At 41.4% G+C, this 27,834-nt stretch overlaps 1 protein-coding gene across 6 annotated transcripts in view; it reads left to right on the top strand.

The window, feature by feature from the left end:
- DPP6 (dipeptidyl peptidase like 6) overlaps positions 1-27,834 on the top strand; it is a 692,619-nt gene that overhangs the window by 647,163 nt on the left and 17,622 nt on the right. For all 6 annotated transcript variants that reach the window (XM_060782596.2, XM_067470371.1, XM_060782595.2 and 3 more), the window contains exons 17-19: positions 13,474-13,521; positions 19,400-19,498; positions 21,483-21,552. In XM_060782596.2, coding sequence (XP_060638579.1) covers positions 13,474-13,521; positions 19,400-19,498; positions 21,483-21,552 — 217 coding nt within the window. The remainder of the gene's footprint in view (positions 1-13,473; positions 13,522-19,399; positions 19,499-21,482; positions 21,553-27,834) is intronic.

The following is a 27,834-nucleotide window of genomic DNA, read 5'->3' as shown; positions in this document are numbered from 1 at the left end:
ATGTTAAACCAAGTCCTACAAAATGCCCATGGTGATACCTGTTGCAACCCAGAGCAAGAAACTGGACTCTAAGACAACAATCCACCACACTTGACTTCAGGAAAAACAATCCTTTTTATTGATGAAAGATGAGTACAAAAATAGAGGAAAATATGCAAGGTAAAAAGCTACAGCAAAACTCAGCAACAAGAAATGAACAAGATCAAAAACCCACAGTAACACTGCTAAATCCTGGAACCTGTTAACAATCCATTAACCGTACTTGAAGCACCAGAAAAACTCCTTGGAACAAAGCCACTGGCAGCAGAAGAACTGCAAGAGTCTGCACATGAATCTGAAATGATGGACATCCAGGCCAAGCATTTTTAAAGCATAGAAATCTATTTCGTGACGTGCCTGAAGGCTGTGTTTGCATTTCTCTTAATCTAGCTGACCTCCATAAACTCTGCGCTTTGCCTCTGCTTTGCCAAATCTGCCCCGTCTATCCTTGTTAGAGGGACCAAGTGTCAGATTATCTGAAGAGCTAAAAGGGAGTGAAAGTTCACTGCTTGGCTCTGAATCATTCTCATGGGAATTTGGACTTTTGCTTTCCAAAGCAGCAGGATTTTCACTACACAAGCCGTCATCTTCTACATTGACCTCAGAATCATTGACAACTTCATTGACATCAGGAAATACAATCAGAGAGTCAGGTACAGGTTCACACACAGGCTGAACCCCAACAATACCTGACACTGGGTTTGCCTTTTAATCCGGTCCTGTTGACCTTGCTCAGATATTGAAAAACTCTTCTTATCCTCAATTTGTAGCTATTGCAACAGCACAGAGCATATCAAGAGGGAGAGTGCTACACTGATACAATCATATTTAAGTTCAAATGTCAAAAACAATATATAGTTGCTGCAACAATCAGGCAACTTCGAAGCTCCTGTGTCCAAAATAATTCCTGCACATCTGGCTCCATTTCAGAATCCATCTTCTTTCTGAGCATTACATTAAAACTCTTGTTTGGGAGATAGCCATAGTGGTAGTTTTCATGTTAAGCCATTGGATGAATGCTGATAGTTCTTGCGTCAGGACCTCAAGGGGAAAAAAGGAACGTTTATCCAAGCCCTACTGAGTCGAATACCGAACAGATTGGAAGTCTTCTGCAGAAAGTCTGTCTAAACTGCAGTTCTTCCAGATGAATATAGGATGTTAACTAGCTCACTTAATTTTTTAAAAAGAACATCTGTTCTGTCACCCTTTGACAACATAACGGTACTTATTAAAGCCAACTGTGATTAATTTGGATTGTCACTCATGTGGATGTCGGCATTACGTTACTGCTTCCTCTGAATAGACCAGCCATTAGTATGTTATAAAATATTTCATTGTAGTGTGAAGTATCGTTAATTTAATATAAATAGATACTTAATTTTATATCAACATGTAAAAAATAAGGGGAGAAAGGAAAAAATGGGAAATAGGGAAAAGCAAGTGGTGGCTTCCAATTTACAACGCCATTGACATTCAGATGGCACAAAGGTTTAAATGGATGATTCTATGGAAGAGCCATCCTGTTTGCTTATCATACATGTAAATATTTGTGGAGGAATTATGGGAAATGTGGCAGCATCGCAATACAGGTGTTAAGCCAAGCAATTCATATTGGGGCGAAGAGTGTATTATATTGTTCTCCAATTGTGAAGTAAATGTGAAGGTTTCCTTTGGCATTAAGTCTAATCAAATCCAACTCTGGGAGGTGGTGCTCATATCAGTTTCAAGGCAAAGAGCTGGCACTGTCCATAGACGCCTCCAAGGTCATGTGCCTGGCATGACTGCATGGAGTGCTGTTACCTTCCCACCAAAGAGATACCTGTTGATCTATTCACATTTACATGTTTTCAAACTACTAAGTTGGCAGAAGCTAGGGCTAACAGCACTCCCCAAATTTGAACTGGTGACCTTTTGGTCAGCAAGTTCAGCAGCACAGCAGTTTAACCCGCTGTGCTACCGGAGGCTCCTCTCCAATTGTATGAAGCAGAAAAAAACAAAGGAATAGATGGGTTGTTGTAAGTTTTCCAGGCTGTATGGCCATGTTCCAGGAACATTCTCTACTGATACACTTGATGAACCAAACTGGACACCGCATATTATTTGAGAAAACAGAAATGCTGGACCATTCTAACCACCACTATGTCAGACTACACAGATAAGCCATTGAAACCCACAAGCATGTGAACCATTTGAACAGAAAGGAGAAAACCATGGAAATGAACAAAATCAGGAAAGTAAATAAAGAGCAACACACAGAAAACAGAGATTCCAGGCATGAAACAATCAGGGCCAGCTAACACCTCCTAGGAAAGGATTTCCCCCAGGCAGGAAGCAGACAAAACTTGAAGCTGCAAGGCCATTCAGTGTTAAACAAGGTGGCAAATTGTAGCATTCACACCTGCCTCCAGCAGACAACAGTTCTTTCTTTGGACATTTCACAGATATATAAACCCCATTTGCCTAGTTTCCAACAGACCTCACAGCCTCTGAGGATCCCTGCCATAGATGTGGGTGAAACGTCAGGAGAGAATGCTTCTGGAACATGGCCATACATCCTGGAAAATTCACAACAACCCAGTGATTCCAGCCATTAAATCCTTTGACAACACAAAAGAATAGCGTTCAGACTTTCTAGCATAAGAGCAGCTTCAAATATATACCTGAAAAGAGTATAAATACAGTTGCAAATCAAGTTGTCTATGAAGGAATTTTTAGTTGTCGAACTCATGCAAAGCAGGACTTTACTGTGAATTTCAAGATGTGCTCAGGCTCCCAGAGCAATGAGGAGGAATCTCAGGGAATGAGTACTGCCTTGAAAAGTGGTCACTGTTGTGGTACTCTTCAGAATCAGTAAATGATCATACCAATGGAGTCCCTATGGTCCCCTGAAGTTGGCACAACAGACACTGAGATCGGGAGGAAGGGACCCTGTTGACATCCCGCTTGACGAAAGACCTTGGCTGAACTCATTATTCTAGAGTGTTTAACTGCAGATGTTCCCATCCCTCAAGATTTAAAGCTTTAAGAAGAGCTGGGTCTTTTGCCTCCTGTGCCAGCTGGACTCAATATTAGGGTGATTTTTTCCTGAATTCAGTAACTTGCCACAAAAACTACAAGAATATTAAAGATTTATTGGGGGGGGGGGGGAGAGAGAACCCACTCAAAGAGGAAAAACAAGATCCAGTGCTGTATGATAGATTACATATGCTTAGTGTGAAGAAGATCTGAAAAGCATTGGGGTCTTCCTCCCCTGTCATGATCAGAGGATTGTTTATATGATCTGTAGATATGGAGATAACTTCCTTTCTTGGTTGCTATGAGTTTTCTGGGCTGTATGGCCATGTTCCAGAAGCATTCTCTCCTGACGTTTCACTCACCCGGTGGCGCAGTGGGTTAAAGCCCTGTGCTGGCAGGACTGAAGACCGACAGGTCGCAGGTTCGAATCCGGGGAGACGTGAATGAGCTCCCTCATGCGGGGACATGAGAGAAGCCTCCCATAAGGATGATAAAACATCAAAAATCATCCAGGCGTCCCCTGGGCAACATCCTTGCAGACGGCCAATTCTCTCACAACAGGAGCGGTTTCTCCTCACACGACAAAAAAAGAAAAACCTCACATCTATGGCAGGCATTCTCAGAGGTTGTGAGGTCTGTTGGAAACTAGGCAAATGAGCTTTATATATCTGTGGAATAATGTCCAGGGTGGGAGAAAGAACTCTTGTCTGTTTGAGGCAAGTATGAATGTTGCAATTGGCCACCTTGAATAGCCTTGCAGCTTTAAAGCCTGACTGCTCCCTGTCTGAGGGAATCCTTTGTTGGGAGGTGTTAGCTGGCCTGATTGTTTTCTGTCTGGAATTCCAATTTTTTTTTAGGTTTTTTTAGTGTTGCTCTTAATTTACTACCATGATTTTAGAGGGTTGTTTTTAATACTGGTAGCCAGATTTTGTTCATTTTCATAGTTTCCTCCTTTATTGAAATTGAAATGCTTGTGGATTTCAATGCCTTCTCTGTGTATCTGCCATGGTGATTGTTAGAGTGGTCCAGCAATTTCGACAGCAGCTAAAGGGGAAAAGAAAAGGGCCGGAGGCTGTTAGGAATTGTGGGAGTTGAAGTCCAAAACACCCGGAGGGCCAAAGTTGGTCCATGCCTGAGATGAATGCACTTTAAGACAGCAGCACTTCATTGGACTAGATGGTCTATGAGGCCCCTTCCAACCTATCGGTACAGAATTCCTTTTATCAGGATTCCATCATCCTCAAAAGAAAAACGCATTTCGTATCTCTTAAAATATTTTTCCATCCATACTGAAACCTCCCAGAATGCAAGCTGCTCTCAGAACATGATGCCTGAGAGAATGTATGCTGCCTTGCCTTGACTTCTTAAACCTTAGAATCATAGAATCAAAGAGTTGAAAGAGACCTCATGGGCCATCCAGTCCAACCCCCTGCCAAGAAGCAGGAATATTGCATTCAAATCACCCCTGACAGATGGCCATCCAGCCTCTGTTTAAAAGCTTCCAAAGAAGGAGCCTCCACCACACTCCGGGGCAGAGAGTTCCACTGCTGAACGGCTCTCACAGTCAGGAAGTTCTTCCTCATGTTCAGATGAAATCTCCTTTCTTGTAGTTCGAAGCCATTGTTCTGCGTCCTAGTCTCCAGGGAAGCAGAAAACAAGCTTGCTCCCTCCTCCCTTTGACTTCCTCTCACATATTTATACATGGCTATCATATCTTCTCTCAGCCTACTCTTCTTCAGGCTAAACATGCCCAGCTCCTTAAGCCGCTCCTCATAGGGCTTGTTCTCCAGACCCTTGATCATTTTAGTCGCCCTCCTCTGGACACATTCCAACTTGTCAATGTCTCTCTTGAATTGTGGTGCCCAGAATTGGACACAATATTCCAGGTGTGGTCTAACCAAAGCGGAATAGAGGGGTAGCATGACTTCCCTAGATGTATGCTGGCTTGTGGCTAAACATGCCCAGCTCCTTAAGCCGTTCCTCATAGGGCTTGTTTTCCTTGATGAAAATCCTTTTACTTCAAGCACCATACATGTTGGAATTCAACCCCACACTGCCCAAGTCTCAAGTCCTCAACAAGGAACAATTAGTTAGTTTAGTATAGACCAGGCAGACTCAAACTGTGGCCCTCCAGCTATTTGGACCTTCAACTCCCAGAATTCCTGATCATTGAACAAGTTTGTTAGGGTTTCTGGGAGTTGGGGGCCTAAACAGCTGGAGGGACACAGTTTGAGGATGACTAAGACTAAGGGTTCTCCTTCCCCCATGCCTCCTGTATGACAGTTGGGAATATATCCAGTTCTTCTTCTCTCTTTCTTCTCTTATTCTTATTGGTTGTTTAAAACGGATACCTTTCTACTGCAAGATTTGAATCTTCTGCCTTCTTACACTTTAGTATGGAGAGTATGTGCTGTGTGCTTTGAGATCTCTCTCTGCTTGTGTGTCAGGAGACGCACAAGTGATTGAGTTTTTCCCTCTCTTGAAACCCTAGAAGAGATGGGTGTTAGAGAAGCTCAGACCCAGTTCTTAACTATTAAGAAATGCAGTTATTTCTTATTATTATAAATAAACATTTTGTGATTTTTTTTAAGATTGGACTCTGCGTGTTTGCCTCCTAAGCTCTTAATTCTTTACAGCCACATCACACGGCACTTCACGCTTTGCTCGCTAGTAAGCCGATGCTCAACTTTTATATCCTGATTGTTTTTGGTTGCTCTGCTATATATTTTAGGGTAGTTTTCTCTAGCAATACATACCTGTGAAAGAAGAACTATGCAAGAAGAATCTGCGAACCCCACTTCCTCCAAGATGAACTGAACCACCTAAACTGGGCTCTACAGGCCAATGGATATTCCACCTCAAGACATCAAAAGAGCTGCAAGACCAAGAACAAGCCACGAGAGTAAAGATGAAGATCCACCCAGAGGAAAAGTGTTCCTGCCATACATCAAGGGAACCACTGACCGCATAGGGAAACTGATGAGGAAACACAACATACAAACCACCTACAGACCCACCAAGAAAATCCTATCAAATGCTACATTCAGCAAAGGACAAGAGGGATTCTCTCACCTCTGCAGGAGTCTACCGTGTACCATGCAGCTGTGGACAAGTCTACATAGAGACCACCAAACGCAGCAGCATTGTCCAAACACGAATCAAAGAACATGAAAGGCACTGCAGACTACTTCAACCAGAGAAATCAGCCATAGCAGAGCACTTGATGAACCAACCTGGACACAGTATATTCTTTGAGAACACAGAAGTGCTGGACCACTCTCACAACCACCATGTCAGACTACACAGAGAAGCCATTGAAATCCACAAGCATGTGGGCAATTTCAACAGAAAGGAAGAAACCATGAAAATGAACAAAATCTGGCTACCAATATTAAAAAACTCAAAAATTACAACAGAGAGTAACAGAGAGTAAACAACAGAGAGTAAACAATCAGGCACATAAAATCACTCTCAACAAAAGATTCCCCCCAGGCACTTCCAAACCATTATATGCTAATCAAGGTGGTCAGTTGAAACATTCACACCTAGCTCCAGCAGACAAAAGTCCTTTGTCCCAACCTGGTCATTCCACAGATATATAAACCCATTTTCCTAGTTCCAACAGACCTCACTACCTCTGAGGATGCTTGCCATAGATGCAGGCGAAACATCAGGAGAAAATGCCTCTAGAACATGGCCATATAGCCCGGAAAAACCTACAACAACCAAGACCTATAGTTGACTTTAAGGTCAGGGGACACAAAACATCTTAGGTTTTCAAAAGCGGTCTCAGTCCCCTTTTGTTTCCTATCTAAGACTGCCAGCAAATGCCACGAACATCTGTGCCTGGTATTGACTCTGAGTGCTCCATGGATGGGACAGATCTTTTAATTAAAGCCGGCAGCTCTGAGACGCTCCCGGTGCCTTTGTTTATTAGTATGATAATATGGCCTCCATGTATGAACTTGCATGCATTAAGAGATAAATAATTCATGGCTTAGCAAATAAAGAGATCCTGGACGCCGTGCACTGGGATGAGGGATGCGGGGAAGACAGCTGTTGCCAATTATCATTCTCCTCCAACCTCCTGGCTTCCAAATCTCCCCGCTTCCCCACTGTCTGGCCACTTGCAGCTGCCCTTTTAAATCATTCATTATTACTGCTTAAGAGATACTCTGGTGGAAGCCAGCAGAAATCACTTCAGTTGTCACTCTGCGGTCGTTCATTCACCTTTTCGCATCGTTACAGTTTTGTCACATCTATAGTAGATATTTTCTCAATATTGCAAGATGGTGCGGAATACTGATTTGTTTGATGCCATCATTTTCATTGGACTTTTTGAAAGGAAGAGAAAGGCTATGCGATATGAATATTTCAGCTTTTTCTAAAAGCACTTGGCAATTTGAAAAAGAATTGTGTTGGTTCAGTGTCATGGCTGTGCTGATTCATTAAGAACCATGACTGTTAAAATGCATTTGTGCTGTCGCACACTGGGCCTATACATAAGATTGTAGACAGAACATAAATTCGATGTGCCCAACGGGACGCCGGGGCTGCCTCAGATTAAAGGCCTTTGGATTTTCTTAAAACAGAGTCTTTAGATTGCTTAAAGGTCCAACAAAGTTCTTTATTAATGAAAACAAACAGGTACTTTAAGGCTTTCTTAACAGTCTATTGGCTCTCTCTCAATCTTGTCCACAGGGAACAGGCACTATCTTCATAACTGTAACTAATGGGGAAATCCTTAACTTCTAATCTGGGCAGTCTGTCTTTGCCTCTGTTGGCGTGGAGCCCCTGCACCCGGAACCAACTGCTTCTGGCTTCCGCTAGTGACCCTTACCAAGCAGAGCTTTGTAGACTTCCAGGGGGAAAGGAGTTCAGGTTTCGGTGATGGCTGGCTGAAGTCCCTCAGCAAAGAAGCTGTAGGGCTGTATAACCCCAGCCAAGCTGTAGGGCTGTATATCTCCCCAGCCATGCTGTAGAAGACGAAGCTTTCTACAGGAGCTCTTGGTATTATGTCATGCATGAAAGGCTTCTCTGTGTGGACTGAACCCAAAATGGCTCCTATTCCCTCCAAAACCCCAAAAAGAGGGCGGGACCAGGGAACCTAACTATAATTGACAGGTGGCTTGCCCTATGATTACAGCCAAAAGAAGCCACTTATCTGCAGAGTCCCTGAAACTTAGGACTACAACAAACATTCAATGCAAAGCAAACAAAATTGGAACTCCTGGTACAGTTGTACCTGCACAGCATTAATTCTATGAGGGGCGTTCATTAAATATTTCCCCTGACTCACTTGTATTTATCACAGGATACTGAAACTGCACATATGTAATGATATGTCTCTATAAGTTACATGCCAATTTACAATTCAGAGCTGATAACGGTTTTGATTTTGCAGGTGCTGAAGTGGAGTGAGGTTTGATAATAGACCAAGTGGAATACAGAGCAGTCCTCAAGTTCCTTTACTTGAAAGGCCGCACACCAAAGGAGACATTTGATGAGATGCAAAAGGTTTATGGGGATGATTCCCCATCATATGATATAGTCAAGAACTGGCATCGTCAATTCAAATGTGGTCAGATTTTGGTAAAAACAGCTCCAATTGTAGAGCAACCCCACTCTGCTATTGATGAACACACCATCTAGCAAGTGGAGATTGCCATTTTGGAAAATTGGCACATAACTATTCTCCACTTAGCCCAAAATATCAAGATTACTGTGGGGTCCATGAAAAAAATCACCCAAGACCATCTTCACATGCATAAGGTATCCACTTACTGGATCCCAGCTGCTCACACCTTTCCAGAAGCAGGAATGAGTTGAATGCTCTCAGGCTCTATTGACAATGATGTGCCATGGAAACCAGGAGGACTTTTTCAACAGACTGATCATACAGGATGCTGAGACTAACCTGATCCTGAGACTAAAGTCCAGTCAAGACAATGGAAGCATCATGACTCACTACCTCCAAAAAAGCATGTGCTCAAATCTGGGCAGGAAAGGTCATGCTCACAGTATTTTGGAACCAGCACAGAGTAGTATTGATGGATCTCCTTGCAAAGAGTAACATGATCACTGGGGCATACTGTGCTTCACTGCTATGGAAATTGTGGGAGGCCATCAAAACCAAGAGGCAATGTGGCATGCTCACCAAAGGTGTCCACCTTCTGCAAGACAATGCACCAGTTCATAATTTACCTGTTGCTCAAATAGAAGCATGCTCCTCTAGCTTTGAAATTCTACTGCATCCCCCATATTCACCCATCGGACTTCCATCTCTTTCCAATAATGAAGTTATTTTTGAAGCGCAAGCATTTTTCAAATGGTGGCTATTGGAGCAACCCATTGACTTCTACAAGCAAGGTGTTTACAGTTACTTAAAGAGAAGGACTAACAACTGTGCCAAGTTCCATAGCTCTCAGTCCACAGGAAGTGGGTCAGGGGAAATCTTTAATGACTGCCCCTCATATAGTGTAGACGCACCCTTGGAAGTTGGGCAAGGGTGGGTGGTGGAAGGTTGTTGTTCGTTTCAAGACCCTTGCTTATTTAACACAAGGAAAGCTGAAAATAATCATTTCTCCTAATACCCCTAGGTGATTTAGATGAAAGGCAGCCTCTTTCTCTTATACTGAATTTAATATTTATACAGGAAATCAAATCTGATGGCTCTCAGTTAATATCTATAAGAAAGATTTAAAAATCATTTCTGGTTGTACTTTTCTATAGTCTCCGGATTATGTTTCATTTGCAGCCCTTTTCCCCAGTTAGAGAATACAAAAATCAGCTTGTTAATGAAGGAAGTCTCTCATTAACAGGGAATGAGAATGAGAATCATATTAATCAGGCAAAAGAAGTCTAGATGCCATCCCTCACTATCAGTACCATATAAATGAGGAACTTGTCTGAAGTGAAAAATGGAACAAATGTTAATAGTATATTTTCTCAGCAAAAGACAGAAGAAGTCTCTTAAATTGACAGAAAGCTGAGACCATGGGAAATGCTGGAATTTATATTAGTATAGATGACAGCAGATTTCCCACCACTTAATAATACTCCAAACTGTAGGCCCTATTCCAACTGCAGGCATTGAATTGAAGAAAATATGATATGCTGTGCTAATATTAATAATTTAAAACCTCATGCAATACCAGTGTAACAGAAATGGAATATCTTGCTCATCAGTCGGTGAGCTGGGGAAAATGAATGCTTTAAGATTATGCCGTAAGGAATGGGGAGACGTGTTTTTCAGTTGGTGTTTGACTCCAAACCCATTAGTCCCAGCCAATATGGCCAGTGAGCATGGATTTCTAATCCAACATTATCTGCCATAGACTGGTCAAGGAGACTGGCAGCGATTGTGTATGCTACTTTGTAATTACTCAGAGATTATTTGCTTTTGTAATGGTGAGTTCGGTTCCACTCAAATAAACCAAACAGAAGCATACATGCAGTAGACATATATTGTATATACGCATGTGCCTACAAAATTGTAGTTGCTTTATATCCAGCTTGATTGAATGATTGATTGATTACTGGATATAATTTAGCCACAACTTGGATTGTTGCAGCTATTGATAGGGTTGGCACACACAAGAATTAAGGAATGGCATGTGAAGTCCAACTGCAAATGCCCAGCATGGTATCGCAGTTACAAGGGGTGCAGTATGTCTGCCCCACAGCTGGGTGATGCCATGTACACCTCACCAGTTTCCCATTGGAACCTAACCAATATCCAATGGACACTGATAGTAACTCATTCCAACTATGGGTTGTTGTAGGTTTTTCGGACTGTATGGCTATGTTCTAGAAGCATTCTCTCCTGATGTTTTGCCTGCATCAGGAGAGAACATGGCCATACAGCCCGAAAAACCTACAACAACCCAGTAATTCCAGCCCTGAAAGCCTTCGACAATACACTCCAACCATCCCCACACAAGCTTGTGACATGTAAGAATACATGACAAAACAATCCAACAATAGGGTGGGAGGGTGGAATGAAACTCAGAGCCGGCATTGTGCTGGGGTGCCCAACCAAAGTAGAAATCTCATTTGGGACATTCCACTTGGACCACCACATCCATCCAGCCAATTGATACAAACCTTGATTTGAAGCTATTAGCTGTCCTTCTCGGCATCCTCAGCCACTCTTCGCTCTGCTACAAGAAGTGCTGGGAAAGAGTCCATCCCTGTGGATCCAGCATGGCACCCTACACTCCACTTTCACCTTGCCATGCAACCAATTCTGCTCCATGATTTGAACGCCATATTTTCCATTGTGTTCATCTAAAATATGGGGTTTTTTGCCAGATCCCTAACCTTGTTTAGTGTCCAAGGCCAAATGTGAACTGGTCCGTCAGAGCATTTATATATGGTCTTTCAACAAGTAACTACATAAAAATACAAGATGGGAAAACATGTCTCCTTGGCTAACTTTCTGTTTATCTCTTCCTACATATGTTGGTTCCTGTTGCTTCTTAGAGGAGTTGGTGCTCTATTTCCAACATTAATGGAGGAGTGTGGTTATTATTTATGCCTGTGTTTATATTCTTTAGTATACCATACCTTGAATGGAGAGTGGGGAAGGAGATAAGTGTTTGCAATATATGTAAATACAACTCAAATTTTTCCCTGCTGTTTCAGACGTTAATTATCTTCTAATACATCTAAATCCAAAGGAGGAAAATTTATTCTGTTTTGTAAAAGAGGTGATTTTCTGAAATCTCCTCTTCTATAGAAAAGATAACAATTATCTAACCTCTTTCTTCTCTTCTACCTGATCATGCCCATATTATAGAAAAGGCTATTTTGTTGAGTTAAACACATCAACACAGGCACATCTGGAGTTACGTCAGGTATTTTGGTGCACAGAGAACATTTCCATATACAGCAAGCTCCCACTGGTGTGCCTCCAGCTAGTGGCCTGAAAAGGAGAGGACCATGAAAGCGTATTGGTGACAGCAGATTTCACACCCCACATTCAATGTTTCAGTCATCAAAGAGCTTCTCTGATGACATTCTTTCCTGTGTTTTGAATTTGTGAGTAGGAAAATGTGATGCACCAAAGCTGCTCAGATAAAAGCAAGGCTGCTGGTGCGTTTGTGTCACTCTGACTGGATACAGATGTACATCCAAATCAAGGCTTGAACTCTTTCATCACTTTCCCTCCTGCAAATCCCCCATGTTGCAGTATGCTTGATATGTTGGTCAGCAAAGCAAATGCTAATTCAGTAATCTGATCTGCTCCATTCCTATTTCAATCAAATTTCCTTTTTACTTTTTTTAAAGCACCATGTGCACAATTAATATACCGTATATACTTGAGTATAAGCCAAGTTTTAAGGCTGACTTTTATCTGTTTTTTTAGGCTGAAAAAGTCCCCCTCAGCTTATACTCGAGTCAAAGTTATTTCTAATTTTACTCTGTTGTTGCTATTATTATTATTATTATTGTTGTTGTTGTTACATTTATTATTTTTCTCTATTATTACATTTATTAGTTTACTCTGTTTATTATTATTATATTTATTTATTTATTAGTTTACTCTATTTATTATTGTTATTATTACATTTATTATTTTTCTCTATTATTACATTTATTAGTTTACTCTGTTTATTATTATTATATTTATTTATTAGTTTACTCTATTTATTATTGTTATTATTACATTTATTATTTTACTCTATTACTATTGTTATTACATTTTCATTATTTTACTCTATTATTATTGAAAGGATACATAAGCACATTTACATTGAGAAGGTTAGAATAATGGCTTAATCAGAGTTGGACAGTCTTATCTTAAATTACAGTGTTATGCAACTATGCAAAAACATTTAACCTTCTGATGCCTCAATTAATGTAATTTTATTGGTATCTATTTTTATTTTGAAATTTACCAGTAGCTCCTGGTACTTATACTCGCGTCAATATGTTTTTCCAGTTTTTTGTGGTAAAATTGGGTGCCTCAGCTTATATTTGGGTCAGCTTATACTTCAGTATATACAGTACATTCCACAGGTGTATATATACACTCTACTTGCCTCACTGTCAACAGAACCTCTGAAGATGCCAGCCACAGATGGAGGCAAAATGTTGGAGGAGAATGCTGCTGGAACATAGCCATACACCCAAAGTGATTCCATCCATGAAAGCCTTCAACAATACCTATCAAGGATGCTTGACGGTCTATCTAACCTAATGGTTGTGGTGGTGGCAGTGGCTTTTATTATTGCTATTATTATTTGTTGTGATTGTTATTTTCAACAGAAGCTAAATATCCTTATATGCTGTGGATGACGCCCTATTTACACCAATCTTCCAAACAATCAAATCCTTATCAGAAGTAAACATCTTGATATAATTTTGAATGTGTTATATTTTTTAATGTAATCTACTTTTTCTCTTCTTTTCTAGGTCCAAGAGTTCCAATGGTGACTGTCTACAATGTGTCTGACAAACAAAGTAAGTAGAGATCTCAAGGGTGCCATTTTGCATTTCACTTTGGAGAGACAGGGATTTTAGGAAGAAGAAGACTCACAGCAGAAATTGAAGCTCTTTCTCTCGGTTGTCTGAATAATTGAATTTAGCAAAAGAGAGATTACACTGTTACAGCAGTTTGATCACACTTTGACTGACATGATTTGTAAAAATGCACCAGTTGTATTCTAATTTATTGATACCCCTTCTTGTATTGCACATATATTCAAATTATGTCCATAGAATCATAGAATTGGAAGAGACCTCGTAGGCCATCCAGTCCAACCGCCTGCCAAGAAGCAGGAAAATCACATTCAACACACCCCTGACAGATGGCCACCCAGCCTCTGTTTAAAAGCCTCCAAAGAAGGAGTGTCCACCACACTCTGGGGCAGAGAGTTCCACCACTGAACAGCTCTCACAATTAGGAAGTTCTTCCTAATGTTCAGGTGGAATATCCTTTCCTGTAGTTTGAAGTCATGTTCCATTGTGTCCTATTCTCCAGAGCAACAGAAAACAAGTTTTCTCCCTCCTCCCTATGACTCCCCTTCACATATTTATACATGGCCATCATGTCTCCTCTCAGCCTTCTTTTCTGAAAGCTACTGTTACTGTTTATTGATTATTTTTTGTTTATCAGATTTATTTTGATTGTTTTGTATTGATGTTTTGTTATTGCTTTTATTATTGTTGTTATATGGGCTCAGCCTCATGTAAGCCACACCGTGTCCCTTGGGGAGATGGTAGTGGGGTATAAATAAAGTTTTTTTAATTATTATTATTATTAAATATGCCCAGCTCTTTAAGCTGCTCCTCATAGGGCTTGTTCTCCAAACCTCATAGGGCTTGTTCTCCAGGGCTCCATTTTAGTCTCCCTCCTCTGGACACATTCCAGCTTGTCAACATCTCCCTTCAATTCCAGTGCCCACAATGGGACACAGTGTGATTCCAGGTGTGGTCTGACCAAGAGGGGGGAGCATGACTTCCCTGGATCTAGCCACTATACTCCTATTTATGCAGGCCAAAATCCCATTGGCTTTATTTTTGCTGCCGCATGGCATCGTTGGCTCATGTTTAACTTGTCCACAAGGACTCCAAGATCTTTTCCACATGTGCTGCTTCCAAGCCAGGTGTCCTCCTGGCTTGGAAGCAGTTTCATTTTTTTCTGCCTAAGTGGAGTATCTTCCAGTTTATTCAGGAACAGTGTTTGGACCTGGCTGCCAAAATATTTGGGAAACCAGGGTTTTTATACATCCCCTATCTGCTTATTAATTATGAAGGCTACTCCATTTCTTCGATGTTCCTCTTGTCCGCAGTAGTAGATCTGGTGGTCATCTGGTGTTAAGTGGCCCATTCCAGTCCATTTCAGTTCGCTGACCCCCAGAATGTCTATCTTTAGTCTTGACATCTCACCAATAACAACATCCAATTTGCCCTGGCTCATAGATCTTACATTCCAGGTTCCTATGGTGTGTTGATCTTTAGAGCATCGGATTCGTCGTTCACCTCCAGTACCATCGGCCGCTAGCCTTCCTTTCGGCTTTGAGCTAGCTGCGTCATCACATCTGGGGCTAGTTGAACTTATCCTCTGCTCCTCCCCAGTAGTATTTTGGCCATCTTCCGACCTGGGAGTCCCATCTTCCAATGGCATACCGACATATCTCTGGTTGTACTGGTCCATTTAGTTTTCTTGGCAAGGATACTGGGGTGGTTTGCCATTGCCTTCCCCAGGGATCACGCTTGGTCTGACCTCTCTGCCATGACCATCCCGTCTTGGGTGGCCCTTCACGGTTTCGCTCATGACATCATTGAGGTGCTCAAGCTCCAGCGCCCCGACAAGGCGGTGATCCTTTTTTGGAGTGAAAACCAAATATTAATGAATGTTCAATGCTCAGATTTGAAGTAGGGTTGTAGTGGTGGGTGTTTCTCACATTAATTCACCAGCACATTCATTCTTGGGTTTTGTTTAAATTTCAAGGAAGGTATACAAGGTACTCAACCTAATGGTAGAAATTCTGGCACCTTAGATAACTTCCAGAGGTTTTGATACAGATGCTGGATGTGAAACGTAGACACATACAGAGGCATGGAATCCGGCAACTCAAGTTCATTTTGAGCAAGGCCAGTAGTGAAAGTTGGGGATTTGGGAAAGTAAAATGTATTTGTGTACAAAAGATATAAGAGGGTAAACGAGGCACGCATAGATTTGCTGAATTGCCTCATTTTGCATCTGATTACCTTTTGCCAAGTCTTCCGCACATTAGGCAACTCTCTCTTGGCTCGGCGGATAAAGGAAGCCATTGTGAGCGCCTCTTGTTCACGAAGTTCTATTTATTTCATAATGTGAGGCCACATTAAGGGAGAATTCTGCAATGATCAGATAAGTGCAAATCTCACCCAATATTATGGTGTGCTTACATTTAATTAAGAACGGGCTATTTGTACTGCGCAGACAAGGGTTCCCAGCGGTCCTAAAGCAGGGAAGTAAATTGAGAATTCTCTGGGAGATATGTCAGTCTCCTCTTGTTTCCTCCACTCGTCTCCTGCCTTTCTCTGGATGCAATTATGTGAGCAAATAGAATGGCTTTTCCCGAGTCCCTGCGTGGCCAGCCTCTTTCTGCTGATAAAGCTAATTGTGCAAGCCATAATTAAATAAGGATCCTAACATTTAACCAAACTTAATAGTCTGATGCTTTGGAGCTTTCGCAAGGGTTATGATTTCAATAAAGATGAGAAGAGCCTTTTCAGGAACCCGTCTGAGTGCTCGCTGAACCGTTAAACCCACCTGCTGAAATCTCTATGAAAAAAGCTCATTAATTGGAATTGGCAGGGCTTTGTAATGCAGCCTCTCCTTGCTTAATTCATTGGAGACAAACATTTAAACCCAGGACATGCTTGCGAGTCCCAGCAAGTACACAAGTATTTATTCCTCTAGTTTGTAGGGCAATCCAATCATAGATTATGTTCAGAGATACTTTACAGACACTGGGAATGCATAAGTTGGTCTTCTGAAGTTCTGAATGTCAAGTAAGAGTAATAATGCTGTTCTGTCGCGTGCTGGGCCTGTAATAGCTGTCTTTTCCATAGGATGTATACTTTGAGCCCAGCGGGAAGCCAGGGCCACCTCAAAGAGAGGTTCTCAGAGATTTTTGTGAAGTGATGGTCTTTAGAGTCTTTAATGATACCACAAAGTATTTATTATGGAACAAACAACAAATCTTCAATGGTTCAAACAACAGTTCAAGGCTTTCTTAGACTAGTCTTCAATGGACTGGCACCTGACTTTGATCAACTGAGCCTTTTCTGTAGGAAAAACTCTTTTTAACCTCTCCCAGGCTGCCTTTTATCTATGCCTCATTGGTGCGGTGCTACTACCGAATCCAAGCGTGTCTGGGTATCGAGCAGACCTTACCGGCTGAGGCTTGAAGATATTTCAGCTGAGTTCAGTAAATTTCAGTTTTCCTGGATGTTCCTTTTTCCCTGGATGGTCCTTTTTTCCCTGGAAGCTCCTTTTTTCCTTGGACTTCAATTTGCCTGGATGGTCTTAAGAAAGGAAGCTTTTCTACGGAACGAGCTGGTCTACGTCCTATAGCTTAGCTACCTTGTGTGAGACTGCCCAAAAAATGGCTCCTTTCCCTCCCAGAAGCCTGAACAAGGGTAGGAACCAAAGCTTAATTAAGATGGACAGGAGGCCTGCCCTATAACTGCAAACTTTAACAGAAAAATAAAGTTGGAGCTTCTGGTACAGCCGTACCAGCACAAATGTTTTATGGACATTTTCACTCTACACAGTTATGACAATGTAATTCCTCTTTGGAAGCCAGTGTGGTACAATAGTTTGAATCTTAGAGTATTGTTATTATTATTATTTACATTATTTATATTCTGCCCTTCTCACCCCACAGAGGACTCAGGGCAGATCACAATGTACATATACATGTCAAACATTCACTGTCATAGACACACAACATATATATACAGACACACAGAGACTATTTAACTTTCCAGCTCCATAAGGGTATGCTTAAATTCCAGCCACCAGAGGAGCTGTCACTTCACTGTCCACTTGTAACACCAATGGAGTACTTCCTCATTCTTTTGCATGCTGCTGGAGATTTTTATGGCATCATAAATTAGTTAAATTAGCCTACCCACATAAGTGGTATCTAAATTTCCTACCTGACAGGTGCAACTGTCTTTTGGGCTACAAAGGTCGACAGCAAGATAGACAAATGGTTGAGAGCTTACTCCGACCCAGGCTGGCTTTGAACTCATGACCTTTCATTCAGTAGTTATTTTAATGCAGCTGACTCTCAACCAGCTGCACCACAACCTAGTTACTCTGGAGACCAGGGTTCAAATCTACACTCAGTCATTAAACCCTCTGGGCAACTTTCATTAGAGGAAGTCAAACTCAAACCAAAGTCAGAGCTTGCCAAGAAAACCCCATGATATGGGTGAAGAGCCATGTTGTCATGAAGTGATCATCTGTTGTGGAACAGATGGAGATAGGTAGATTTAGTGACTTCACACAGTTTTCCTTATGTATCAATTGGCTGATGAAACAGTTAGTGGTCTTTAAAAAAAGATTTCGTTCAGTAATAAGCAGGTCTCATGACATTAGGCTGTGAATTCCTACCAGGTTTTAATTAAGGCTTTAAGGAAGCTATCCAAGGTTCTGAATCCTAGCTCTCCAAATACGATCAGTGCCTTGGATAGTCCCTTTAAAACTATGGTGGGCCCTTGGTACCCACTGGGATTTGGATCTAGAACAGGCATGGGCAAACTTTGGCCCTCCAGGTGTTTTGGACTTCAGCTTCCACAATTCCTAACAGCCAGTAGGGAATTGTGGGAGTTGAAGTCCAAAACACCTGGAGGGCCAGAATTTGCCCATGCCTGTTTTAAAGCCCTCACCAATCCTGGGTACCCAAATCAATAATACTCAAGTTCCATTATAAACAATTTCATTATAAACATTATAACCATTATAACATTATAAACTATTTCTTTAAAAACAATTTCAGCCCCCAGTGGTGCAATGGGCTAAACCCTTGTGCTGGCAGGACTGAAGACCACAGGTCACAGGTTTGAATCTGGGGAGAGTGCGGATGAGCTCCCTCTGTCAGCTTCAGCTCCCCATGCGGGGACATAAGAGAAGCCTCCCACAAGTATGGTAAAACATCAAAACATCCAGGCGTCCCCTGGGCAACGTCCTTGCAGACAGCCAATTCTCTCACACCAGAAGTGACTTGCAGTTTCTCAAGTCGCTCCTGACATGAAAAAAAAGGAAAATTGGTGTCCTTTGCATAAAATAGCTAAATTAAAATTTGCTTTTTAGACAAGAATTTTGGGGAGGATATTTTTTTCAACCAGTGGATGGTTGGCTCTGACTGTGTGCCAAACCTAGAGTTGAATAATCAGCCACCAAAGCATTTTCATAAACAGCTTGCCACAAAATCATGACCATAACACACAAATAGTAACAGATTTTTTAAAAAAGCTAGAGTGGTGATGACACAATCCTGAACTGCACTGTGTGGAATAAAAGAATGATTAAAAACTAAGCATCAAACAGCTGGTGCATATGTTAGTTGTTTCTGTGAAAGAGCTACATGTGTGCACAGTTGGGGTGGTGCTTAAGACTGATAGCATTGCACCAAAAATGGTCCCTTTGAGGAAAGTCTCTGATCATACAAATGTAGCCAGTTAGTTTTCTAATAGCCCTGGTACTCCAGTATTCAATTCAGCATAATGTTGTGTTTGTGGTATATCCCTTCCCTAAAGCCCTCAGTTTTCAAATATACAAAATATAGTTGCAATTAACGTATTTTGAGATATTAATTTTTCTACCTTTGCTTTCCAGAACTCTTTGATCTAGAACTAAATGAAAAGGTGCAGAAGACAGTAGCAGAAAGGCAGATGCCCATCCGGGAATATGTGGATATGAAAATTCATGATTACAGTAAGTTAAGTAATTGTGCCTCCTCCTTTCAATTTCAAGAACTCAGGAGTATTTTAGGATTAAACAAATAGGTCAAATTTGGGGTCGCATTCGGGAGTTCTCTTTTTTTTTCTTCGAAAATAGATGTATTAACACTGATCTGACTGCCCAGAAACATTTAAAATGCTTTTCTTCCCCATGGTTGTGACCAAAACAATCATTACTCCAAAGCTGCAAGTGTGCTTCAAAGGTTTGGTTTTTGTCAGAACCATAAAAGGAAATAATTTCTAACTTCTCACCCCTCTTCTTGCATGTCCCTTGCATGATCTTGATTGGCCCTCTATGGATGTAACTCTAGCAGAAGAATTCAGAGTTTGGAAGATTTTAGTTTTGGGGGAGTTGTCATTTTGAAAGAAATGTTTCCAAGCTGTGCGTAAAATTCAGGCATCCCCCACATTTGTACAAGATAGGTTTTGTAGGTTTGTTCTCAAGTTGAATTTGTATGTAAGTTGGAACAAGTTCATTTTTAAAGTGTAACTTCAACCATAATACATATATTTTAGCTTTGGATGGAATGGGGAAGGGCTAACACCCTTGCGGTGTTTGTTTTGCCATCTGTGCCCTTGTTCATCTCACTTTCTGTCCCTGTCATAATTGGATTTTGAAAAATCTGGCTTGCTGTGGAAACAGGATAGGTGATAAAGTTTCATTGGAAACCACTTTTCCTCATGACAACTCTTCCAGGAATTGATTTTCCTTCCAAGGGGCAGATTTCCCCCACTTCCATTCTTAACTCTGTGTCATTTGTAAGTTGGGGACTGTCTGTATTTTAAAAAGTGACCCTTGGCGCCCTTTTCAGTATATAATTGTAACACTGTGTTTCCACTTTAACTGTTCTTTCACCTTATGAAATCCTAAGATTTGGAGTTTAGGGAGAGAGAAAAATGAGAATCGTCTGCCAGAGTGCTTTACTGCCTCATCAAATTACAAAATCCAGGATTTCATTGGATGGAGCCATGGCAATTAAAATGGGATCATGGTGCTAATTCAAAGGGTCACCAATATAAATCAGCAGAAACGCCATAACCCTCTCTCACTTTCCTTCTCTGTTTCTGCTGCAGTCCAATCTCCTTCATTGTTTTGTATATATTTCGAGCCCAGAGGCTGTTGTGTCCTGGGACTAATGATCCCATCAGCCATCCATTAGCCTGTCTGATGGAATAATTAATTAGGCCAAAAGTATTGTGAAAAGATCACCCAGCGAGCCACTTACACACATTGACTCCTCTTGCTATTAACAGCCCCGAAAATGCTTCTAAAGCTATATTTAATTGCCATGCTTTGGGTAATTGGAAAGGTGGTTAACATTTTGGGAAAAAATGGAGTCAGGAAGAGGCTCCTCCCGCATCGCGCACCAAAACACATTCAAGGTAAAGCAAAGCCTGAGTTAATGTAGTTCTCGGGCACACCTTCTTTCTGCTGACAGTTCCCAGAAATGTTCTCTTTGATTTGATCCACCCTATTACATCTTTTACCCAATATTTTATTCTGTGAGTCAAGGCAGGTTGCAATCAAACCCTCAGAGTTAAGAATGCACAGTGAGGACCTTTTGTTTTGAAACCCCCACGGCAAGGGTTTATTCTTCTGCTGCTCACCATGGGGCATTCTCATTTCACGTTGCTCCTTTCTTCCCTTGTCCCTCTCCCCTGGGCTTCCAAAATATTGGTTTGCCACACTAGGCTACTCATCCACCTGCCTAAAGGGAGAAATTATACATATCAGCAGCCACTAATTACATGCTTGATACACGACTGTGCCTCTTATAGTGCCCTTGTGCTGGATCTCTTGTCATCCTTGTTATTACAGTGCCGGCCTTGTCTTTGGAAGTATATATTCTGCTAGCATGTAATTTCCCAGCCTATTTTGTCAAACGTCATTTCATTCCCATTGCGTTCCAGCTCATGCACAGCTCACACTGCTCTCTTCTCTTGTTGCCTTTAACTAGAGTTGCTGATTCAAGTCTCCAAGCCAGCGATCTTCACTGAAAACATGCACTACCCATTGCTTCTAGTTGTGTGAGTAATTTTATCCATTTTCTTGGTGTATGCAAACACCCAGCTGAGATTACACTATGCTTGTTACTCAAAGAAATGTCTCATATGTGGGAAGGTCAGGGCTTTGGAAACCAACTACAACTATGATTCTATTTTGTGGTCTGCATTGGGTAACGTCATATACTTGGCTGTGTAGCAGAGGTGCTATGGATCCATCCTAGTGAATTGCAAAGATGCAAAAATGCCCAATGCACGGCTGGCTATATTGATTCAAATTGGTACTCCCTAGTGTTTCTCAGCCTTCCTAATGCCGTGACCCCTTAATATAGTTTCTCAGGTTGTGGTGACCCCCAACCATAAAATTATTTTTGTTGCTACTTCATAACTGTATTTTTGCTACTGTTATGAATCATAATGGAAATATCTGATATGCAGAATGGATTTTCATTCATTGGCCCAAATTTGACACAAATACACAATACATCCCAATTTGAATACTGGTGGGGTTGCGGGGGGGGGGGGTTGATTTTGTCATTTGGGAGTTGTAGTTGCTGGGATTTATAGTTCACCTACAGTCAAAGAGCATTCTGAATAACAATGGAATTGAACCAAACTTGGTACACAGAACTCCCATGGCCAACAGAAAATACTGGAAAGGTTTGGTGGGCATTGACGTTGAGTTTTGGAGTTGTAGCTCACCTACATCCAGAGAGCACTGTGGACTCAAACAATGATAGATCTGGACCAAACTTGGCACGAATACTCAATATGCCCAAATGTGAACACTGGTGGACTTTATGGGGGCAAAGTGTTTGACATTTGGCAGTTGTAGTTTCTGGGATTTATAGTTACCAACAATCAAACAGTGCTCCATGCAGTCATGCCGGCCACATGACCTTGGAAGTGTCTACAGATAATGCCGGCTCTTCAGCTTAGAAATGGAGATGAGCACCAACCCCCAGAGTCAGACACAACTGGACTTAATGCCAGGGGAAAACCTTTACCTTTATCTTTACCTTTACAATAAAAGAGCATTCTGAACTCCACCAATGATAGAATTGGGCCGAACTTCCCACACAGAATCCCCATGCCTTGAAGGGACTCATTGGCATGAGTCTCTCTCCAGGCTCGCACACTCTCCCTCGCCTTAACACGCTCAATACACTGCCATTTGGCAAGCACACCTGCTCTCCCCTCCCCACTTGGAGTCTCAGAAACAGCTCTCCCCTTGGCTGAGAGGCTGGCCAATCACAGTGAAGGAGGGCTTTTGGTGGAAGGATCCACAGTCTGTTCCCAAAAAGGAAAAGAAGGACAGGCGGAGAGATCTTCAGCCTTCTTTACCAATGGGGTTCATAAGTCCATCAGAAATACATCTTTTCTTATGGTCTTTGGAGACCCCTTTGAAACCCCCTCATGACCCCCACAGAGTTCCCGATAACCAGGTTGAGAAATTCTGCTCTAGCCAGTGTCCTGATAGATCAGACTCTAGTAATGCACATTGGCACTGCCCACCAATGCCTTGCTGTACTGATGAGCATTGGCAATCCCTCACCATTGTCCTGACACACAACACTCATTTCACTGACTCCCTTGGTAATAAACTCCTAGTATCCCATTATGAAACTCCTCTGTTCTATTTCTGGCAGATACAAGTCCATTTATATGGACCTAAGTCCATACTGAATTCCAGTCTATAATTCCTAGGTCTATCTACCCCAGTATTGTTAGCTCTGATAAACAACCGCTCCTTAGGATTTAGGAATGATTTCAATCTGAAGGAAGGTTATTTTAGCCAACCTGTTCCAACTCTTCCTAGATGTGACCTTGAACCTTTGCAAAGCAAGCAAGGCTAAAAAGAGAGGACATCAAAGTATGTGGTGGTGTTTTGCATTGCTTTGGCTTTCTTTCTCTTGGCAAGCGAAAGGGAGAGCGGTGACATTGCTGGAGCATTCCAAAATGTCACCCTGAAGCTTGCTGGAAGGGAAGACAAAAGCTCTGCCATGAAGCCTGCAGTTATATCACATCGGGACGATCTCTGGGGAAATGTGTTTCATTATACAAGTGCTTGAGGAAGATTGCTACTCATCAAGCTAACAACACTTGATTAGGCCGGCTTCGAATGAGGATGCGCTGCTGGGGTGTGCGCGTTGCACGAATGCAAATGAGCCAAGTCACACATGAGGAGAAGGAACGAAATCCTACACTCATAGCACAGAGCCAAACTGGAAGGGATTTCTTGTCTCACTGCCAAAGGGATAGGAATGGGCTGAGGATGTGTAGCTTGGGTGCCTTCATCTTGTTCTTTTCTTCTTGCAAACTATTATGGCCAAACTCCCTATCCTTTTTGTAGCTTTTATGTGGCTTCTTACAGAAACATGCATTTTGTGATCAGCCAGTCAAAATATTTTGCTTTCTGAGGAAGAGAAGGCAACTGAGTCGGGGGCAAAACCAAACTGAAATAGCATTAAATAAGATTGAATCCTCATTGTCCTTAGAGGACAACATAGTGATTTATAGTAGTTTTTCTCATGCTCACAGACATAAAGAAACAGAAATTATCTTTTCCCAGTACACTAGGGTTTGGTACCATATTTGTCACATTGACTACAACTGCATCTTCCACTCTTGGAAATTGTCCATGGACCAACATCCAATGGTTTGTGGATCAACATCAGTCAGGAACCCCCACTGTGAGAAGCACTGGTTTGAAGGTGTGGTCCTCAATTTTTGGTTCTTCAAATGTTCGAGGCACCAGCTCCCAAATTTCTGAGGATTGGTCATATAGTCTGGGAACTCCTCTAGATATTGGAGTTTAAAGCATTTTGAGATTCGGGATTTGAAGTCATTAGTTTGAGGCAGTGCTGTTCAACATGGTAGTCCATGGATCAGTGCCGATCTACGAAGTCCAGGACAGACATTTCCAAGATAGAAAGAGACATTTGTAGTAAATGTGAGCAGATAGGATGCAATTTAGGATGCAGGAGGAACATATCCTGTCAAACAGCTTGAGAATTGGTCCTAGGATTGGTCCAATGTTTTTATGTTTATGTTTGTTTATGTCTGATGTTTTATAGTTTATTGGTTTTAATCTATTGTATATGCTATTTTAATTATGTAATGTATTTTATATTGTGAGGCATTGAATTTTGCCAGTTGCTCTGTTGTGAATCACTTTGAGTCCCCCTAAGGCAGTGGTTCTCAACCTATGGGTCCCCAGATGTTTTGGCCTTCTTCTCCCAGAAATCCTAACAGCTGGTAAACTGGCTACGATTTCTGGGAGCTGTATGCCAAAACAACTGGGGAACCACAAGTTGAAAAAACTGCCCTAGGGGTTGAGAAAAGTGGTATATAAATGAAACAAATAAATAATAAATTAATAAGAATTATTTGTTTAGAACAGTGCTATTCAAAGTGGTATTAATTTGCTAACCATTGTTTGCTGGTCTACAGCAAATTTCCAGTAAACAATTAAGATATGATAACAATATGGCAAAAACATGACATTGGTTTTTGGCCCATTGCGTGGAAATTGCTGGTCTGACAAGATATGTTTAGAAGCACTGGTTAGAAGTGTGAAAGCAAGCCATGTGATGAACACTGCTCCTTCTTTCACTCACGGGGAAGGCCAAGTAACTCAAGAGAATTGGTTGTCATCTAAAGCAGTGGCCTCACTTTGTCTTTACTGGCCCTTAGTTTACAGTGCTAGTTTAACCTTTAAAGTCATATATTAGATGGGAAATGCATGGGTCTCAGGATGGTGTTAAACTGTAGCTCCTAGCTATCCCAGCCTGCAAAGCTAATGAAGAAGATGCTAGAATTTACAAGATAGCATTTGATGGACATATCAAATGCTGTCCTAGAAGTATCTGCTGTCTGAAGTATGAGGGTTGTTATCTGAATTATATACATGGGAAGAAGGGCCTTTTTTGATCGAGGGAAATAGTGCTACCCCTCTATTCTTCCTTGGTTAGACCACACATGGAATCATACTATGTCCAATTCTGGGCACCACAGTTGAAAGGAGATGTTGACAAGCTCAAATGTGTCCAGAGGAGAGCAAATCAAATGATCAAGGGTCTGGAGAACAAGCCCTATGAGGAGCGGCTTAAAGAGATGGGCATATTTAGCCTGCAGAAGAGAAGGCTGAGAGGAGACATGATGAGAGCTGTGTATAAATACCTGAGAGGAAGTCATAGGGAGGAGAGAGCAAGCTTATTTTCTGCTTCCCTGGAGACTAGGACGCAGAACAATGGCTTCAAACTACAGAAAAGGAGATTCCACCTGAACATGAGGAAGAACTTCCTGACTGTGAGAGCTGTTCAGTAGTGGAACTTTCTGCCCCGGAGTGTGGTGGAGGCTCCCTCTTGGGAGGCTTTTAAACAGAGGCTGGATGGCCATCTGCCAGGGGTGCTTTGAATGTGATTTTCTTGCTTCTTGGCAGGGGGTTGGACTGGATGGCCCACGAAGTCTCTTCCAACTCTATGATTCTATGATTATTCCCCCCTGATCTAATTGTCCAGATGATCGAAAGATTTAAACTCTACATATTTGCAGGAAGAGATGCCAGTTTGATTAGATCTTAGGTAGGTTCTGAATAACTTCAGGAGACATTCCCAGAACATTAACATTATATTTTCTTCAAGTACTTGGCTCTTGATGTTAAAGCACATCTGGTAAAAATAAGTGGTAGAGTATCTTGCAATATTTCAGGGAACAATTCAAGTAATTTCCCCTTAACCAGAGAGTGTAATAATTGCACAATATTGTATAAAAAGAACTCCTGCTAAATTTTAAAGCAAAATCTCTAAAAAGTAAATTTGTTTAAGCACTGTGATTGCATCAGTGTAAAAGAAAGAGCATTATAAAAGAAAAGCATTTTATTTGCTTCCGTAATTTCAGATGCACCACAAGCCTTTTTCTATTTACTTATCAGTTTAGTATTAAGCACCTCTAGTTGTTTAAACCTTCAAAACCTCAAAACTGCAGACAAGCTTTTATGATACACTCTGTCATAATGATGATGTTGGAAGGAGCGGCTTTGATAGACAGCTACATGCCTTTTATTGTAATTTGGTTTTGTTTCCTCCCTTGGGGCACGTTTTCAGGGTGAAGAGAGATAGCAATGAAAAATAATGGAAGGAAATTACTTCTGACAATCATACTGGCTTTACTAGAGACACCATCCATTGTCTTTCAAAATCTGAAGCAGGTCATCTGCATTTTTCTTAGTGTGGCCTGTGGCTAGAGTTGCCCTCAAGAAATTAAAACCTGACAGCTTGGCTTGACAAGGAAGCATGTTGAGAATCCCTCCGTATTGCTTTATCTGTGTTGCAGCATCTGTGCAAAAGAACAGATAAGTCTGACTCTTATCATAAAATGTCAATGCTTGTTATGCAGCCACATGAGAAAAGAGTCCTTCCTAAAGTAGACAAATGGGAGGCCCTGTAAGTTCCTGGCATTTCTGTCAAATAGAGATGTTATTCTTCACTAAATTTCTCCCCAAATATAACAATGAGTAGTTTCAGCAACTGTTTTCCACAGCAGAAAAAACGGATTTAGAAACCATGCACACCATCCACAATTTAAGACTATTCTGTACAAAATTTGCACATGCTTGTTTTGCAGAGAAAACATAATTTTCTACATGGGAAACAGCAGTTTTGCATGGTAAACAATATTATGATGCAGAAGTATTGTGTCCGGAAATTCTGTTTTCTTTGCCAGAGATGCTATTTACTGTGCAAATTAGATATGTGCTAATTTTATGCAGAGCGAGTTGTGGTGCAATGAAAATCATGCATAGTTCACGTTTTACCAGTCCACACACTGTCTTGCCAGAGAAAGAAAATAGCCAACGCAGATGATCAGTAAAGAATGAGTTATTTCTTTGTAATGCAGAGCAATATGTATACAATTATGTGAACAGTTGCGTTGACTCACACAATTTTCTTTGTGAAAGATTTAAGTAGTCTTTCGGTGTCATTGTTGAAGACCTCCTTCCAGCAGCTCATGAAACAAAAACTGTCTCTGTCTCTGATTTCCTGCACAGCTCAAGTTTAAAATATGTAACTATTGCCAAAACTCCCAGGCTCAGCTAGCTTCCTGGGTGTGGCACAAGCAATCAGCTTTCTGCTTTGCATTTTCCAGTTAACACACTCACCAACTAATTTCTTACATGCCCTAACACAATTCCCCATGCAGCTTAGTCTGCAAATGAAACATTTTTTGTGCAGGAATTAATATTATTCCTCATGCAGAAAATGCTGTTTTCTGCACAGAGTGTGCTGTTTTCTACACAAAACT

Source organism: Anolis sagrei, chromosome 6 (genome assembly GCF_037176765.1).
Source record: "Anolis sagrei isolate rAnoSag1 chromosome 6, rAnoSag1.mat, whole genome shotgun sequence".
Classification (NCBI taxonomy): domain Eukaryota; kingdom Metazoa; phylum Chordata; class Lepidosauria; order Squamata; family Dactyloidae; genus Anolis; species Anolis sagrei.
This window is presented reverse-complemented; position numbering and strand designations above follow the sequence as displayed.